Source organism: Xyrauchen texanus, chromosome 18 (genome assembly GCF_025860055.1).
Source record: "Xyrauchen texanus isolate HMW12.3.18 chromosome 18, RBS_HiC_50CHRs, whole genome shotgun sequence".
NCBI classification, from domain to species: domain Eukaryota; kingdom Metazoa; phylum Chordata; class Actinopteri; order Cypriniformes; family Catostomidae; genus Xyrauchen; species Xyrauchen texanus.
The window spans coordinates 4,460,735-4,481,133 of record NC_068293.1 but is presented as its reverse complement, the minus strand read 5'-3'; the positions used below and the strand labels follow the sequence as shown (position 1 = coordinate 4,481,133).

Genomic DNA, 20,399 nt, shown 5'->3' with positions numbered 1-20,399 from the left:
TTAAATTAGTTCTGCTATATGGAGCATAAACGTGGAGAAAAAAACCAACCACTATGAACCAAGTCTAGATCTTCATCAACACCTGCCTGAGAAGTATCCTTTCAAATTTAGAGGTGTTGATAGTTATAAATATTATTTTAGAGGATGGTAAGAAAACAAACTATTTACAAATGTACATTATTTACACATCCCTTACCAAGTAAAACTTCCATATGCAAATATTCGTGCTTCAAACCAAAGTTGCCCAAATATATTTTTTAAATCATTTTAGTTAATAGGTTCAGTACCTAAAACCAATCGCAGAAAAGAATCTTACCCAGATAAGTCTGCCGCTTTGGTTTATGCTAAAGGAAACAATGAATCAAATGGCAGAATTATGTACAGAAATATGGGAGAGATGTTTTATAATTATATTGATGATTTATATAATTCCCACAAGCAATACCCCCAGACACAAATATTCTTGCCTCACGCCAAGGTGCAAGACACCACCACAGCTTGCCAGACGCAGAGCTTACTGATGAGAGAACAATCCACTCCCCTGGTGTCACGGATCCACACTCCACTCACTCTCTCCTGAGTTGACACGCACCTGCACATCATCAGTATCTAATCAAGGACTACATTATTAGTTATATTATAATTATATACTTACCTATTATTGTTCCTCTTGTCAGAGTTTGGTGTTTATTCATCCTCTGTTTATTTCCCCAGCGATTGGACTCTCCTATGTTTATTACGACTAAGACCAAAAGACTGTTTTGGAGTTTACTCACCTGCTGTTCATGTCATACCTGTGTCAGGATTGCCTCACCTGTTTGTTAAACCTATTATTCATTCCCTTTGTCATTAAACGCCGTGATTGAGTCCATCCCTATTCCTCCATGAGTTTCTCAGTGACAGAAGAACAGACTACCAAAAAGGACTCAGCGGGGACTTCCTCTATTCCACCAACACCGACAAGCACAATCACCAAGAGCATGGAGCTGACGGGTGTGTTGATGGAGCTATTCTAAGTTCTGTCAACTCGTCATCCCAGCCACAATATCGGACTCCTACCACAGATCCATTTACAGAATGGGACTGAACTTTAGATGATGAGGACATGTGTGTGTCAAACCAGTCTCTGAGTATTGAGGTCTGATGGCTTGGGGGAAGAAGCTGTTACACAGTCTGGCCATGAGGGCTCGAATGCTTCGGTACCTCTTGCCAGACGGCAGGAGGGTGAAGAGATTGTGTGAGGGGTGTGTGGGGTCGTCCACAATGCTGGTTGCTTTGCGGATGCAGTGTTTTTTGTAAATGTCTTTGATGGAGGGAAGAGAGACCCCGATGATCTTCTCAGCTGTCCTCGCTATCCTCTGCAGGGCTTTGCGGTCCGAAACGGTGCAAGTCCCAAACCAGGCAGTGATGCAGCTGCTCAGGATGCTATCAATAGTCCCTTTATAGAATGTAGTGAGGATGGGGGGTGGGAGATGTGCTTTCCTCAGCCTTTGAAGAAAGTAGAGACACTGCTGGGCTTTCTTGGTAATAGAGCTGGTGTTGAGGGACCAGGTGAGGTTCTCCGCCAGGTGAACACCAAGGAATTTGGTGCTCTTGACGATCTCCACAGAGGAGCCGTCGATGTTCAGCGGAGAGCGGTCACTCTGTGCTCTCCTAAAGTCAACAACCATCTCTTTTGTTTTGTCGACATTCAGAGACAGGTTGTTGGCTCTACACCAGTTCGTCAGCCGCTGCACCTCCTCTCTGTATGCTGACTTGTCGTTCTTTATATATATATATATATATATATATATATATATATATATATATATATATATATATATATATATATATATATAAAATTATTTATATATTTACGTATGCCTGAATACTGAAGGGTTTGTCCTTGTAGTAGTAGCTAGTAGAAAATAATAAACTATAAAGTAACAATATCATAATCAACCATACTCATAAATTTGAATTGGTGCTTGTGAATCGTTTAGTTACTGTGGTAAGCCCTGAACCAAGTTGGAAATAACTGTGGCATTTTTTTTATATATATATAAATAGTGGCTCAGATTCTTCCTGAGCCTAAGTCTTAAATATTTTTCTCTCTTCAAAAAACTTTTTATTCTCTCTTCCAAACTTTTTTTTCCTCTTCAAAAAAAAAAAGTTTTTTCAAGACCTTTCAGACCTAAACATTTTCGGAAAGTAAATGTCCAAAATCCAGTCGTGTACGGCAGTGAATGGGCAGCCACGGAGTAACCAATCTACAGCGCTAGAAAAGCACGTGATCCAAGCGGAAGTAAAAGAGAGTGGACGTTCGTTGCCCCATGGAAACATCTACGTCCATGCAGTATTAACAACTTGTTTACAGCAGTCTGGTGAAATCTTTTGATAATCTTGTACGGTAACAGCACTTTGGAGCTTATCACCGGAGCTCAGCGGTGGATAGTGTGTAGTGGTAATGTACGGTATTGATTCTTGCGGTAAAAGGCCCAGTGATGATGCTTCTCTGTATCTCAAATAGGGTATATCAACACATTCTGGAGGGTTTATCAGTTGTGCTGAACACACCGATCATGCGTTTCTACGTGCTTAACTGCGTGCCTGGAGCCAAATGAAATAGATATTATAATTAACCGTGTCATTACTGTTACTGCGTTTTCCAGACAGGTCTGGATTGTCGTGCATCATTGATTTTAAATGAGTGAAGCCCTGCATGTGCGAACATGCCTGACATTCATTTTTACTCAGCGAGAAACAAGTATACAGTCTTCTGCTGATTGCATTTTGTGAACAAAGACATCATGTCTTTAGAATTACGGCAAGACACTTTCTGACGGGCCGTCTGGTTGACATCGAGGAGTTGACTGCTTCTCCGGATTTTCTGAAGAATTACACACATTAAAAGCAGCCAATATGAGGATTTTTAGGACTTTGATGAACATTGCATCCGTCTCCAAGCAAATCGACTATTTCTCCAGATTTTCTCCTTCTCCTCTCTCTATGAAACAGTTCATAGATTTTGGTGAGTTTGGAACAACCCTATCCTTTAAATTAGCATAGAGTAGGTCTGACTGTGGCGAGACATTGGTACAGTGATGGTATCCCATGATAATACTATGCTACTTACTTCTGTGCTATGTTACATTGATTACTGTATTCATATACCATGGTTTACACTGTACTGTAACGTGTTATTACCATGGCATCATATCTAAAAACATGGCTACCATGATACTAGAAAGCATCATGACAGTAGAATAGAATAGACTTTACCAAAAATTACTGTTAAAGTATCATAGTACATTGACAGTATTAGTACTTAATATATTCCTTGATATTATTTGATTGCCTCCACCAAGGCACCATGCCCAAAAATATGGTAATATACAAGGGATCTATTTTTGTAAGTGGACTGGAATGGACTTTTTTCCATCTTTCTGTTCACACTTTCCTATTCAGGTTCTGAGAATGCATGTGAGAAAACCTCCATCACTTTTCTGAGACAAGAGCTGGCTGTCAGACTGGCAAATATAATGAAGGAAATCGATTTATTGCCTGATAACCTGCTGAGGACTCCATCAGTGCGCCTGGTGCAGAGCTGGTCAGTGTCATATCATTCATATATTCTATTTTTATTTATTGCATGTCTGATTCGTCAATGGCGCCATCTAGTGGTTTGATATTTTTGAGTAACAACCGCACATCCATGTATCAGGCCACTAATCTGGTTATTTTAGCCATCATTCCTTTTCTGATCACTGTACAATCCTGTGTAATAAGCTGGATGATGAAAAGTTAGATGTTTATTAATTACAAAATGAACACCAACAGCACTTGAAGCAAATCTGAGGTGGATTTCAGCTGTTCAGCAATTTCTTTCTTCTCACATAATTTAAACGCAAATCAATATTTCATGCATTTATTTGGTTAGGAGCGGTGTTATAAGCGGGATTATGTACAGTTACCTGCTTTGCATCGGGGTCCTGTTTTTTTTGCGATAACAACTGGCTGACTGTACATTATCCCTTACATATACACAGTGTATATATATACTGTATATATATATAAGGAAGGACAACCGGTGAACTGGAGACTGGGTCATGGGCACCCCAGGCTCATTGATGCTTATTGGGAGCGAAGGCTAGCCCGTCTGGTCTGATCCCACAGAAGAGCTACTGTAGCCCAAATTGCTGAAAAACTTAATGCTGGCCATCATAGAAAGGTGCCAGAACACACAGTGCATCTAAGCTTGCTGTGTATGGGGCTGATTTGAGAATGCACACACATATACATGCATATATATATATATATATGTATATATATGTATATGTGTGTGTGTGCATTTTCAAATCATGCTGGATAACGTGGTCTTGATCATCAAGCTTTGCACAACTTGTGGCGGTTATGCCAGCTAAAAGGGGACATTTTAGATCGTAAGAAGTTCTTGTTAAGCCTTTCAATTGATATGTATTTCTGAAAATCATTTTCAATGTTAAATTCTGTATTAAACTATTTAAATGCAAAATAGATGCGTGTTCGTTAGTGGTCTCAGACCTTTGGACCAATCAGTTTTGTATATCCTTATCATAAAAGTGTATATCTGAGCCATGAACTTTGGTTGCATCTCTGCAGGTACATGCAAAGTTTCCAGGATATACTTGAGTTCAAGGACAAGGATATCGATGATGAAATGGTCACACACGAGTAAGAGAAACAACACACAGCCTTCAGTCCTACCCGAACACACTCACACAACACATCCCTCACACACTATTGCTGTTAGCTTCACAGATGCAGTGATTAAGATCAGAAACCGGCACAATGATGTGGTGCCAACCATGGCTCAAGGAGTGGTTGAATATAAGGAGACCTACGGGACCGACCCCATCACCAGCCAGAACATGCAGTACTTCCTGGACCGGTTCTACATGAGCAGGATTTCAATCAGAATGCTCCTGAACCAGCACAGTAAGACATGCACACACACATTTAGTGCTGTGTTGTGGGCTGTATAATCAGTTTTGGGTGTAATCTGATTACAAATTAATTATTTACTGTAATCTAATTACTTTTAAGTAAAATAGTGTAACACTACATTTTAAATTCTTGCAATCAGATTACTTTAAATAATGTTCATTACTTTTAAGTTAGATGGCACATATTGCTAAAATAATAATATTTGTTTAATATATTTAAAATATTAATTCAATTCTTCATATGTACATCTGATGTTGTTGGTAATTTGTTCTGGAATTCAGTTGTGGAATGTGCTGTCGTTGTGTTGTTTGGTGTTGCAACACCGGCTGGCATGTTTGCACTGCAGTCCTGTGGTGTCTAGTGCCCCATATTTTCTAATCTGTGATCAATAACTGATTGATTAGTCACCATTTAAACATTGAGCCATGTTGCTGCACCACCAATGAGAGGACTGTCTAATACAGGGGTTCGCAATGGGGGTGGTAGAGAGAGGGGTTTTGGGTTACAAATGGGGGGTGTTTGTCAGACATAATATTCAAATCTATTCAGTATTCCCCTTTGCATTAAAAGGTTTATCTAGACTATCAGTTGGTTCTCAATTATACGGGTTGGTATGCATTTGTACCGTGGTTCATCTGATTTTAAAGTCTAGCGACGCTTCTCAAGAATCTGGTTTAGCAGCGTCAAATACACAGGCACAATGCTAATGCACCCGTATGGCTCTGTAGATGATACGGCTCAATGGACAGTACAATCAGTGAGAATCAAGGCGCCAGAAGCAGAAAACATTTGAATTTGGCCCAAGAATTTACTACAGTAACACTAACTACTTTAGGCAGAAATAGATTGATAATAAATATTATCCTATCACAACTTTAATGTAATGAAGTTGGGGGGCATTCATCAAAAAACGGTTGAGAACCCCTGCTCTAATATGTTCCATGTCTGTGACCTGCTGTTGACTGTTGCCTGTTTTCAGCTCTTCTGTTTGGAGGAAAGGTGCGTGTGAATCCTGCTCATCCCAAACAGATCGGCAGCATTGATCCCAGCTGCTGTGTCACTGATGTTGTAAAAGGTGAAAGTGATCTTAAATTCAGTTTTCCAAAATTTAAGGTGATAAAAAGTCTTAAATATCTTTAAATGATACAACAAAAGTCTTAATTATCATTTAAAGAGGTCTTAAATTTGGAGGCAGAAAAACAGGAATTGTGATATGACCCAATGCAATAATCAAACTTCAAAAGAATACGATTTAATTAAATGAATGCATGCGCTGCATCTTTCAGAATGAAAACGTGGCTCTGTTGTGTTTTGTTCAAGCACACAGGGGCTTGTGAGTGTTTTCAGTTGTTGCCTTTCATTTCACAATCATTAAGGCATAACAGAAATGTATGACAAACTAAACTAAAGATCAGCTGTTGATGATGATATAATGTTGATGAAATATAACAATGTTTACTTTTAATTGTTTATATTGTAATATGTTGAAGATTATTGTAGGAGTGCACATTTTATTTCCATTATCTGTTTGAATGAGCAGCTGGAAGCAGTGAAGCGCAAACATTTCAAAATAAGAGTCCCCTGTGTATTTCAGCTTTTAAACGTAGAAGTTCCACACTTTGAATCAAATATGTTTTATTTATTTATTAAAAATAAATAACATGCAATTCTTTATTGGTCAACCTTTTATTAATATAATGACACTGTTCATAAACCAATTTGAATGTGATATATTTGTGGAAAACATGTCTTGAGGATTTTAAACTTGCATATATCCCTGTTTTACTGATGGCCATGTTGAATGTGTGCCCCTGCCTGTTTAAAAGTCTGTGATACACTATTTATTTTGAGAGTGTGTTGTTTTGGTATGGGGATACAGCTTTAATTTTATTTGTTCAGGTCTTGTAAAAGGTCTTGGTCTTTAATTCTGCAGAAACCCTGTTATTAGAAGCATTTAGCAGTAGTTACAGACAGGGGGTTAAATTGGGATTTTGAAGGGGGAACTCTAAAATTCCTCTAAAAACTGGTTTGAAGCAGACATTGGTGGATTGAATATACAAACAATGCCAATAGGGGAAAAAAATCTACTTTTGTATTTAATATTAAAAGAAATAGAGGTGTACACTTTCACTTACTTTTTTTATTTGATTTCAGATGCCTATGAAAATGCACGAAACCTGTGTGACCGGTATTACATGAACTCGCCTGAGCTCGTGCTGGAAGAATTTAATGGTAAATTCCTGATTTCCACATTTACAGGTGGTCATGCGATCAGGATGTCGTTTCAGATTTCTACGGAGCAGATATAAAAAATCTGAAATAAGTTTAATACAATTCTTGAAAAAGGGGTATTTACACAAGACTTTGTAGAAGCATAAATATAATCTAATAATTCATCCTAAATATATATTAAATAAAAAAATCAAAAGGAAGAAGAAATTTATTATTTTATACAATTCCATCATAACTCATGTGTATCTTTAACTACACAACAAGTGTGTTTACACACGCTTTAAATGTCTGATTTCAGTCGGACTAAAGTAATAATTTGTCTTGTTAAAAATCACTTATGCACATTAGTCCGACCAGAATCATACCTGTGTAGTTTTTGCGAAATTGAACTAACACACCAAGATAATGTGGTTGTAGATCAGTTCCATGTATACCACGTAGAATGTATACTCATCTATCAGTCTGCAGTAGGCCGCGGCATTATGCTCATGCTCTGAAAAACAGAGGTGCTGCTTGACATGTATTTAACACGGAAGTCAAACGCAACACAAAGCAGAGAAGCGGTACAACAGCAAACCAAAAACAACACGTGTGCTGTCAAATGAACAACCAGTCAGTAAGTGCCTGATTGAAACGGTTACCATTTATTTAATGTTGTACTTTACACCTGTGATACTTCACAGACCGTTGAGATGTTGTACTTCATGCTTGTGACACTTTAACAGTTATTTCATTTCAAGTTGGACATTGATAACTTGTACATCAGTAAAAGTTTAATTCAGTATCTGCTCTCAACCTCAGACTGAGGCAAAAAGCCTTTTTAATGATTTTGATTTACTTAAAAGTAGTGCTGTCAATTCATAACATTTTTAATCGCGATTAATCACATTTACTTTTTTTTTGTTGTTGGTCACGATTAATCACAGATTTGAAAATGCTGACATTTGACCCCAGATATATGTTTTTCCTGTCAAAATGCATTTATTTCCATCTTAGGAAAGAAAACAAAACCGTATGTATGTAACAATATAATGCTTTATTATCTTGTTATGGCTTTTGCTGTAATAACGGTAAATGCGTTAATCGAGATCTGTGAAGAGTATTTTAGTGTGGCATCTGTGGCAATTGCACATGCGGGAAATGTTATCGGAAACAAAAAATCATACGGTTCCTGTATTTCAAATGGAACCTATTCTGAACGAGAACTGGTTATCAGTTCCCAACCCCCGAATTTGACTGCTGTTCTCATGTGTTTGTCCTGCAGTTAAAGGACCTGATAAAACCATTTCTGTGGTTTATGTGCCCTCTCATCTGTACCACATGGTGTTTGAGCTCTTTAAGGTGGGGTGCATTATTTTTTACCTCTGAAATCTTAGTATTTATCTGTATGTTCACTGCTTGTTTGTCATGATGCTGCAATAAAACTTGCACTGAAGTATATACACAGTTTTTTAAAGCATATACAACCCCCCAAAAAACGGAGTAAATTCTAAATGTTCAGTTTTGGATATTAAGTATACATGGTTTTAATGCTGTTAAATGATTTGCCCTTTTAGAGGTGTAGAAGAGAAACCTAATTTGTAACCGCAGTGCTGAGCTATAAATATACTATGTGACCCCTGCAGAATGCCATGCGCGCTACCATGGAACTGCATGAAGATGCCATGGAGTATCCACCCGTACGTGTGCAGATCGCCCTCGGCCATGAGGACCTGACTGTTAAGGTACTGACAGACTTAAGTATAAGGACATGCAAAGAAAAATGTGACTAAATGGAAACATGCCCCATCAACACATACATTGTGTCTCCAACTTCATATTTTGTGAATAAATAACCTTCTTTCTCATTTAACTTGAAATATACAGAAACAAAAACATTAATCTGGTAAATGTAATGGCTATAAAAAGCTCAACTTGGCTAATACTTTATATAGAGTATTGTAACAGAGCTAAGTCTGTCATTTAAAAATAAGAGTCCCAAGTGTAAGTACCATGTTATGAATCAAATCTTTATTTATTTTTCTTTCTGGTTATTGCGATTTTGGTTGAACAATTAAGTACATCTGGTATTTTTATTCATTTTGGAATTTTGTAGTATCCATGTTTGAGCCCGTCATAGTTAGGAAAGACATTTTTTTTTAACATTCTATAAATCAGTCACGTGACACCATGCGAGGATTGACGTATGAATGGCGAGCTCTGCGCGCTTTGCACCGGTGAGATTTGATACACCCTGTTCCATTACTGTTCTAGGAAGACAATGTGTCAAAGAATCAGGGGTGTAAACTAACAAATTACAAATACTCACATTACTGTAATTAACTACTTTTTCCCAAGATTTGTACTTTATGTAGTTTAAAAACTGTATACTTTTACTTGAGTATATTTTAAGTGCTGTAACTGTACGGAGCTATTTTCCCACCGTCTGTTCGCTACTTCCCTGTCCTGATTTTACACTCTGGTTTTTCAGGGGCATTTCTAACAAAATAATTAACAAACAATATCATCTTTTTATGTGAAATTTAATTCATTAAATAAACAAAGTCTCAAAAATGAATAACAAGATAACTATACTTCTTATTCATAAATTCAGTCAAAATTAACATGTACTTTATACAGTTACACTTTTGCCCACATATTTTAAATATCAGGGTGATTTTTGTTACTTTCAGGGTATTTTTGCCTGGAGCACCTTCAGTTTCTGAGCCTGGTTTTGGCACAATAAACAGCACTTTTTTTTTGCATTTTCAGCTTCATTTAAGCAAACTACACATTGAAAGTTGTTATTTTCTGCGCTGCCAAAAGAACCCAGAAGTGCTGGGCACCAAGCTTTATATGCAAACAGTATCTATACAGTCAGTCAGGCAAGACTTGACCTCCTGTATAAGAATCCTTTCAGAGTTCATATTTAACAATATCCTTAAAGGGATAGTTCATCCAAAAAATGAAAATGCTCTAATTTACTCACTCTCATGCCATCCCAGATGTGTAGGACTGACTTTCTTCTGCAGAACTCAAATGAAGATTTTTAGAAGAATTTCTCAACTCTTTACGTCCATACAATGCAAGTGAATTTGGTGCCAAAATTAACAAATCAGCATTGAAGTAATCCATAAGCCTCCAGTGGTTAAATCAATGTCTTCTGAAGCAATATGATAGGTGTGGGTGAGATATTTAAGTCCTTTTTCACTCCAAATTCTTCTCCCTGCTCAGTCAATCTCTACTATAACTTTCACATTCTTCATGCATATTGCCACCTACTGGGTAGGGAGAATCATTTCTTGTAAAAAATGGCTTCAATATTTTGATCTGTTTCTCACCACACCTATCTTATAACTTCGGAAGATATGGATTAAACCACTGGAGTCATATGGATTACTTTTATGCTGCCTTTATGTACTTTTTGGGGTGTAAAAATGTTGGCACCCATTCACATAACATCATTTTGACCTACAGAGCTGATATATTCTTCTAAAAATCATAACTGGTGTTCAGCAGATGAAAGAAAGTCATACACCTATTGGGATGGCATGAGGGCGAGTGAAAGATGAGAGAATTTTCATTTTTGGGTGAATTGTCCCTTTAAGGCTTAATGACTCATAATTCATATAAGAAAGTGGATCATCACTCCACAAATACAAGCAATGATGCTTATTCCCTCTGATGTGAATCTCCATCACCTTCTCAAATCTGCCTTTCTTGGTCTCTCATAGGTCAGTGACCGTGGAGGTGGAGTTCCGTTGAGGAAGATTGACAGACTGTTTACGTATACATATTCCACTGCCCCTCGACCTCAGATGGACACATCTCGAGCCACTCCTCTGGTCAGTATGTCACATCACTGCACTGCTAAGATCTGAACATACAACTAAAATGTACAACCTGTGTGTTGTATCATGGCAATTTTGACGCCAAACGCTCACAGCTTTACTTTTTATGATTTAAATATAGTGGCCGACTAATATATAACCAAGCCTGATAAATCTGATGACATTTACAATTTTTTTAATTATTGCCATTGGTTGATAAATTTTCCTGCTTGGTCAATTAGTTTTGGAAGCTGTGAGGGCACAGAGAATCGCCGCTTGCATGTGAAGGAGCCATCTGAGACCTTGGCACGTAACAACTAAATGAACTGTGATTGGTCGTTTACATGTCTCAGACAGCTCCTTCACATGAAAACAGAGGATCTGGTGCCCTCATGGAAAACGTATTGGCCTGGACCAATCATTTAATTCCGAATATCGTCCGATTTATCGGCCTTTGCGATATATTGGTCGACCACTATTAGAAATCTGAAATATTTATTTCCTTTTGACAGACTAAAGCAGAAGATTTAAAACAACTTAAATTATATCATTGTTGGGTATTTTAATCAAAATGATTCTATTAATTACATTAAACAAGTTTATAAAATATTTCTCTACATTGTTAATAAATTGTAAGCTCACATTCTACTCAGCAGTGTGTTGGTTGATGTTCGCTGTGGTTGATGGTGTGTGCTGTCCTGTGATCTCAGGCTGGTTATGGCTATGGGCTCCCCATCTCTAGACTCTACGCCAGGTATTTCCAAGGTGATCTGAAGCTCTACTCTATGGAGGGATATGGCACAGATGCCATCATATACATTAGAGTGAGTACCTCTGAGTGTCGGAATGAAAAGTGGTTATTTTTAAAGGACACATGGTAGTCATGTTTCAACCCAAAATCAAAAGAATGAAAGAAATGTTTTTTCTTGAAGAAAATTAAATCTATTATTAGGAAAAATAAATTTGTGTGTTATTTTTTTTTTGTGCATTGGTCATTATTTTAATGATAAGATGGTTTCAATGTTTTTTTTATTTGTTTTTTTTACAAATGTATTTCTATTTTAATCATTCATTTTTTTTCCTTCACCTGTACTTGTCTTTATGACTCAGTGATTGTGTTCATATACACCACAAGATCAGCCACAACATTTAAACCACCTGCCAAATATTGTGAGGGTCACCCTCGTGCCGCCAAAAAAGTGGCAACCCGCATCTTAGAATTAGGGATGCACCAGTGTCACTTTTTCTCTTCCGATATCGGAAATCTCCGTATCGGCCAATACCAGTGATGTTTTTTTTGCATAATCAGTCTAGAATATCTTTACATTATTGTGTGGAAATTTAATGATGCACCGATTGCAATTTTCTTGGCCGATTCCGATTTCCGATATTTTGCAAGTGTGACCTGCCGATACCGATTTTCTTTCTAACTATTATTGACCACATTTACAAACAAAATCTACCTTTCTTCAATGCAACATTTTATTTTCATAATAAAATAAATTATTAAACATTAAATTATAATCAATTTCCCCCAAACTGCACTAAGTTACAGGATCTTCTCTCACTTAAACAACTCTCAAAATAAAGTGCTCTGTGACTGGAAATAGGTAGAAATAACAATTAACTGCAAATGAGTTGCTTTATATAACAGATGTCATTTTCCACTATTTTTATAAATGGACATTTTTCTCTTTATTACTCGTCTAACAAAACAATTCCAAAGATCTGAAAAACTGAAGTGTCCAATACGCTCAACTTACGTTAGATGTCCAAATATCAGTTGTTAAACTGAGCACTGCTTCAGGAATGGCTTGCATACCGGTCAACACTCCCGTTTTTCCCGGGAGTCTCCTGTTTTGTTATTTCTCCCAAAAAAACTCTCGTTATTTGTATAGCCCAAACCACGTTATATGAATAATCACATCAATATATTGATAACACACATCATGCACATTACAAATCATTTGTGACCACAATCTGGCAACCTACAACCCATTTGCGCTGTTGATATCTGCGCAGGCAGTAGACGCGGGATGTTAAATCAAGCATCACTGGTAGATGGGAGGAGAAGAATCAGCTGGTGCTCCGGTGAAAAAACTAAATATACATGTAAATTTAACAACAGCTGGATGGAAGAATTGAATTTCATATCCCGAAGCCATATCGACAATACCCACGCCTTTTGCAATGTGTGTCGCACTGATTTTAATATCGGACACGGTGGGAAAAATTACGTTAAATCACAACGGCACAATTTGTATGTATTTAGCCTGCCTCTGCCATCCAGCACCCCCTTTCCCCTCTCCCGGATTTGTGTACCCAAATGTTGACAGATAACAGGCTGCGTGTGTGACATGACACGAGATTAAACAACTCGGGCAACGCGATGTCGGAAAGTACCTCCTACTCTGTATCGAGGACATTTTAGCAGATTTCTGATCCCTCTGTCCTCAACTATGGAGAACAGCTGGTCATCCAGGGCCATGAATTCCATAATTTTCCTTGTAATTGCTTTGGTCTTTTCGCTGCTCATTCCAAGGAATGATAGGAGAGGCTGCTGACTTGTGGCTGGCTCTGCGCTCTGGATAGCTTTAGCCACTTTCCCTTTTTAGCTTCTTTTTTAAAAATGGGCATGTTCAGCTGGGTGATGGTGTTTTAAATGTCTAATTAGGTTTGTTGTTCCGAAAGTTATTGTTGCGGTTCCCCCACGGTTTACTTTGGCCTTACAATTATTACACATTTCAAACTTTATGTATTCTTCACTCACAGTGAAGATCTTCCACGCCAATGACATGTTTACATGCGGCTGTGACGTTATTGCCTGCACTGCTGGCAACAAAACGGACCGGCTTGGAATCGGAAAGACGTGAGGCTGACCGGCTGGTCACCGGTCCGGCCGAGCATGCGGAAAATCGGCTTATTCTGGTCCCTGGCCGGTCGATCGGTGCATCTCTAGTGGAAATAATTGGGTGTAATCTTTAATATGTAAAACACAAACCTTTAACTACACATTATTTCAATATAAATGTAAAGCTTATTAAGAAACACTTTAATATTAACTAGTATGCTGGATAATGTAGCAGCAAAATTACAGTAATTCCAGTTTTTAAGCCATCAGCAGAAAAGAAGTGTTTTTTTTTCATTCAAACAGTTATTATTTGGAACCCATTCGACATAAATCTTATTATAATTTGTAAATAAATGATGATAATAATAATAATAATAATATATTATAATAGTAATGTATATTAATATATCTCAATCCTGCACCTTCATCTTTAAAACCATCTGGCTTTTATTTTGACATTGTGAACTCTTCAGGCAAGTTCACAGTAGTTTAATTTGCTTCTTATTCAAATTCTGGTAAAAAAAAAAAATGACGCACCTCCAGCGTCATTCTAAATGCATATTATAAGTTAACGAACTTTTGAGCATCCACATCTGAGATGTTGTTCTTGAGTAGCTTTCAAATGTTGCGCACCGCACAAAGGCTAAAAATAGCCGCGAGTGTGTGTGTGTGTGTGTGTGTAAATCAGAGCAGCGACATTCACTGTCTGACTGGCGACTGGCTGGCGCTGCACATGCATTTTATATATTTACTTATTAAACACAGCCTTTTGTGATTCACAGAGCTATCGCACGTCTTCAAGTGGCTTTGAATAAAATGCACGAGTCATATGAACTACTTTAATGGTGTTGTTATGGTTCTTTTATGTCATTTTTGGAGCTTGACAGTAACGAACACGACTAACACACTGTCGGATTTGGATCGGGCTCGTCGGACCAATACCTGATCCGTTTAAAAGCTTCAGTATCAGAGCCGATGCAGATCCAGGTATCGGATCAGTGCACCCTTACTCGGAATAGCATTCTGAGAACACAATTGTACATGGTAAAAATCGCTGAGTTCAAATTTTTCCCCATTCAGATGGTTGATTTAAACATTACCTGACCCGCATCTGCATGATTTTATGCAGTTACCACATAACATGTAGAATTTTCAAAGCAGTCCCGTCCCACATCCTCCATACTATAGCATGTTTCAGCACAATGTGTGGATTTTAAGACAACCCCTTACCCACCGAAATAAAAAAATTCCAACTTTTATCATTGTTAAATTAACGATTTGGAACGATTTAGCTGTGACGCCATCTGACCAACTTATGGGACAAATCGTGTCCCGTACTGATTCGATACGGAACGCATCATTACATATTTAAATAAGGCTGGAGGTCTAATGCATACTCGTGAGCAAAGTGTGGATGCAGAAAATCGTTTGTTTTTGGGGAAATTGTAAATCGGAAGTACAGTGGGAGGAGTGGAGGAAAAATTTAAGAAACCAGGTAAAATCCAGAGTGTTGGCAGGTATGGGGATTTACTGCAGTAACCATAGTTAAACCATTGTATTTGTAGTAAAACCAAAACCCTTATTTAACAAACCCAGTTCAGGTCATGGAGCCTCTACTGGAGTGCTGGAGGATTGCTTTGTAGATTAATGGATTATTTGGTTATAAAACTGCTGAATGAGTTTTCTTTCTCTCTTTAACCCTGAAGGCTTTGTCCACCGAGTCCATCGAAAGGCTTCCAGTTTACAACAAATCTGCCTGGAAACATTATAAAACCATCCACGAGGCCGATGACTGGTGTGTACCCAGCAAAGAGCCCAAAGACATGACCACCTTCCGCAGCTTCTAGTCGTGATTAAAGCTGCTCTTATGGATGTGCTTGCCCTGTTCCCCTCTCACTGCTGATCCTTGAGCAGATTGCATTGATCCAAGCATCTTAACTTCATCTGTCCACCAATATAGGTCAATGAGATATAAGAGAGGACAACAATGATTGAAACTGTGGCCAATCACGATGTAAAAGAGGAACATTTCATAAATGAGGGATGCTAAAACCTTAGAGGTTTCTAGTATGTTCTCATGAAAGTTTAAAAGGTCTGAAGAGAACTGGGTTGGCAGTATGATATGTTAGCAGGGGTGTTCCAAGTGCCAAATAGAAAAATACGCCATTACCAATTGGATGTACTTGTGTTTGAGTGTGTGCCATTATAAACTTTCCCAACTCACAGGTATTATTGTAACATAGAAATCTGTTATTTGGATTGAAAACATTGAAATGAAAGGAATAGTTCACCCAAATCCTCATTTACTCATCCTCATGTGGCATCCTTTTTCCATGGAACACAAAAGGAGAAATGTTGAAAAATGTTCACTTGGTTCTCTTCCATACAATGAAAGTGAACGATGACCAGGGAGCTTCAAGTTCTAAAAAAGACCAAAAAGCACCTTAAAAGTAGCCCATATGACTCGTGCTCTATATGCCTAGTCTTCTGAACATATATACGATGGCATTGTGTGAGACTGAAATGTCAGTTCATTGAAAATCTTTGTCTGACAACTGTGGTCACCATTGACTTTTACTGTATGGAAGAGAGCAGCTAGGAAATTCTGCATTAAAAACTCCTTTTGTGTTCATGCTGGTGAGTAAATATTTATCAGGAATATTTAACAGGATTTGTATTATTTTTTTCTGTCTCTTTAATGAAGTGTGAGAGTTTGGAGTTTTAAAGAATGACATTTCTACGTCTTGCTTCACCTTGCTAGGGAAATTATCTGAAGGTTGATGATTTTCTTTCATGTATTTAATTGACAAAAACAATTGAACAAATGCATGCAAGTGTAAATTGAAAGCTTCTTTTGACTAATCTTAAATCTGGAACCACTGAACAAGAATGAATTGTCCAAATTAAAACTCATCCAGAATGTGTCAATAAAGCATTTGGAGTACTTTACTGGAGACGGACTGTAGCTGCAGCCTCATTACTTCTGTTACAGCAGCTCTGGGTGCAGTACAACACTAAATAATCGGGAGATTATTAAGAAGACAGAAACCATGGTTCGAATTACGTGGGAGCTGAGCTCCCATAGAGAGAGGATGAGCTCCCATGAAAGCAGTAAAATCATACACCTGTGGGGTCTCTAAAAATCATCAGCACCATTATTTTAAATTACAAATAAAGCATTTTTCCTTCAATATATTCCTTCAATGTGTATGTTAACCCTTTTTTAACCCTTTATGATCATACCATCAGTAGCAACAGGGTGATATAAGGTGGTTTATTATTGTCGTTTCTCTACTCCTGTATTAATAAACATTGAAATCAAAAGAATCAAGTGCAGTGTTAAGCAATTATTTATCACACACACCACGCCTGCTTATAGGCTACTTTTTTTTTTTTAAGAGACCCCCACAAAGATGAAATCATAATTCGAACCCAGACAGAAACAAATCAAAATGATTCAAATCCAACCTATAGTACACTACAATGTATATGTCCACGTGTAAGTAAACTCGATAAATTAACCTAATAAAGGAAAGAATGAATAAACTCCCTTTTGCAATGTGTGTGTATATAGGTGTACAGTATAGACACAACATTAACCAATCACAACCAACCCAGATAGCAAACCGACCGAATCTACGACTCTCGCGCATAGCTCTCGCGACATCGAAACGATGTTGATTGCGCATGTTTTTGCTCCTCGAAGTCACGTTGACTCTACGTCGTTCACGCCACTGAAATCAAACATAAACTCCATCTAATTGGTTTGCTTACCTGACGTTGAAACGACGTTATACAATCAACATATTTTCAACTTTTGATTTTAAAATCCCAAATACTTAAATGAATAATTATTTACTTATTCAGCCTATATATTTACTCTTTATTAAACACACATATTCAGATACTCATTGATTAATTTAAAGGTTGTGTCAATTTTACAGATCTTAAAAGTTAGTTCATCCATAAAATTAAAATGCTGTCATCATATACACACACTCATGTTGTTTTGAACCTGAAAACACTGTTGACTGAAAACTATTCCCTTCTGAGGCATGAAGCAAATGAAACGGGAGTAAGGCACTAGACGTCTCTCTGAAACAGAAAAATACATACAAGTTACATTATCAAACATTATTATGAACAGTCCTACTACTAATCATCATCATCATCATCATATTTAATCTTTAATGTAAAACACATAAGACACCAACAGTTTCCCAGTACAATTTATGAGTAGGCTACAGCTGATGGCAATGTATGTTTTTTTGTGAGAGATAAAATTGTGAAGATAACTTGAGACGTAAACCTTTGCCATGCTCATTTGGACCTCTGTTAACATTCGTGCAGAAAATGCCACAGTCTTTCAGAAGGTAATGAGAGTTTTAACATTTAATCTCCTTGTGTATTATGACTTAGTATGACGCGCGCGGCACAAAACATTCGCGAGCAGAGAAATGAATGAGCTAAAGTTAAGGTTTAGAGAATATGAGTGAAATTGATCACGTTGAAGTTGACCATATACAACAACTGAAAGGAGTCCAACATGGTGATTTATCTTAATTTACCTCAGTTACAATTATTGTGCCGAAATCGATGACCTATCTAAATCTTTGACTAGAGGCCGCTGTTCAGTAAGTTTTCGTGTGGAGAACGCGTCCGGTGCTCTTGCTCAGCGAGAAAGACGCGCGTCGAAGGGGCGGGGCTGTTTAATGCGAGCAGATTTCTTAAAGACGCATGCTACGTGTGTTTTATTTATTTACATTTTTGTTCTTAATTACTATTCCGTTTTTATCGTGTATTTGTGCAAGAAATACATTTATTTGTAATACTGATACCAAATCTGACAGTATATTAGAAGTTATACCGAAATAAAGAGGACAGATTTCGGTAACCTCTAATTACCGAAATCTGACCATCACATTTGGTGACCCTGCTGTTTCTCTATACCTTGTCATGGACTGATGACTGATATTGGACATTTAACAGAAAAAAGTGGAGATGTTTTAATAAAGTTAGCATATGAACATACGTCAAAATATTAATTATAATGAATCTATTTATACAGGTGAAACTCGAAAAATTTGAATATCGTGCAAAAGTTCATTAATTTCAGTAATTCAACTTAAAAGGTGAAACTAATATATTATATAGACTCATTACAAGCAAAGTAAGATATTTCAAGCCTTTATTTGATATAATTTTGATGATTATGGCTTACAGCTTATGAAAACCCCAAATTCAGAATCTCAGAAAATTAGAATATTACATAAAATCAATAAAAAAAGGATTTTAAATACAGAAATGTCAGCCCTCTGAAAAGTATAATCATGCATATGTACTCAGTACTTGGTTTGGGCCCCTTTTGCATTAATTACTGCCTCAATGCGGCGTGGCATGGATGCTATCAGCCTGTGGCACTGCTGAGGTGTTATGGAAGACCAAGATGCTTCAATAGCGGCCTTCAGCTCTTCTGCATTGTTTGGTCTCCTGTCTCTCATCTTTCTCTTGGCAATGCCCCATAGATTCTCTATGGGGTTCAGGTCAGGCGAGTTTGCTGGCCAATCAAGCACAGTAATACAATGGTCATTGAACCAGGTTTTGGTACTTTTGGCAGTGTGGGCAGGTGCCAAGTCCTGCTGGAAAATGAAGTCAGCATTTCCATAAAGCTTGTCTGCTGAAGGAAGCATGGAGTGCTCTAAAATGTCCCGGTAGACGGCTGCGTTGACTCTGGACTTAATAAAGCACAGTGGACCAACACCAGCCGATGACATGGCTCCCCAAACCAACACAGACTGTGGAAACTTCACACTGGACTTCAAGCATCTTGGATTGTGTGCCTCTCCATTCTTCCTCCAGACTCTGGGACCTTGGTTTCCAAATGAGATGCAAAATTTGCTCTCATCAGAAAAGAGGACTTTGGACCACTGAGCAACAGACCAGTTCTTTTTTTCTTTAGCCCAGGTAAGACGTTTGACATTTGAAGCCCATGTCCAGGACCCGTCTGTGTGTGGTGGCTCTTGATGCAGTAACTCCAGCCTCAGTCCACTCCTTGTGAAGCTCCCCACACATTTGAATGGCCTTTTCCTGACAATCCTCTCCAGGCTACGGTCATCCCTGCTGCTTGTGCACCTTTTTCTTCCACACTTTTCCCTTCCACTTAACTTTCTATTAATGTGCTTTGATTCAGCACTTTGAGAACATCCAACTTCTTTTGCAATTACCTTTTGAGGCTTTCCCTCCTTGTGGAGGGTGTCAATGATGGTTTTCTGCACAACTGTCAGGTCAGCAGTCTTCCCCATGATTGTGAATTGAACTGAACCAGACTGAGAGACCATTTAAAGGCTCAGGAACCCTTTGCAGGTGTTTAGCTGATTAGAGTGTGACACTTTGAGCCTACAATACTGAACCTTTTCACAATATTCTAATTTTCTGAGATTCTGAATTTGGGGTTTTCATAAGCTGTAAGCCATAATCATCAAAATTATATCAAATAAAGGCTTGAAATATCTTACTTTGCTTGTAATGAGTCTATATAATAT

The 20,399-nt window shown here is 37.8% G+C and overlaps 1 protein-coding gene across 1 annotated transcript; it reads left to right on the top strand.

Moving 5' to 3' along the window:
- The first annotated feature begins 2,269 nt into the window (after positions 1 to 2,269).
- On the top strand, positions 2,270 to 17,311 carry pdk1 (pyruvate dehydrogenase kinase, isozyme 1). Its single transcript, XM_052148727.1, has 11 exons — positions 2,270 to 3,010; positions 3,448 to 3,589; positions 4,621 to 4,692; positions 4,772 to 4,956; positions 5,945 to 6,040; positions 7,120 to 7,197; positions 8,462 to 8,538; positions 8,823 to 8,921; positions 10,911 to 11,021; positions 11,717 to 11,830; positions 15,564 to 17,311. The coding sequence occupies exons 1-11, from the start codon at positions 2,902 to 2,904 to the stop codon at positions 15,702 to 15,704; spliced, it is 1,224 nt and encodes a 407-aa protein (XP_052004687.1). The 5' UTR covers positions 2,270 to 2,901; the 3' UTR covers positions 15,705 to 17,311.
- Positions 17,312 to 20,399: the final 3,088 nt, after the last annotated feature.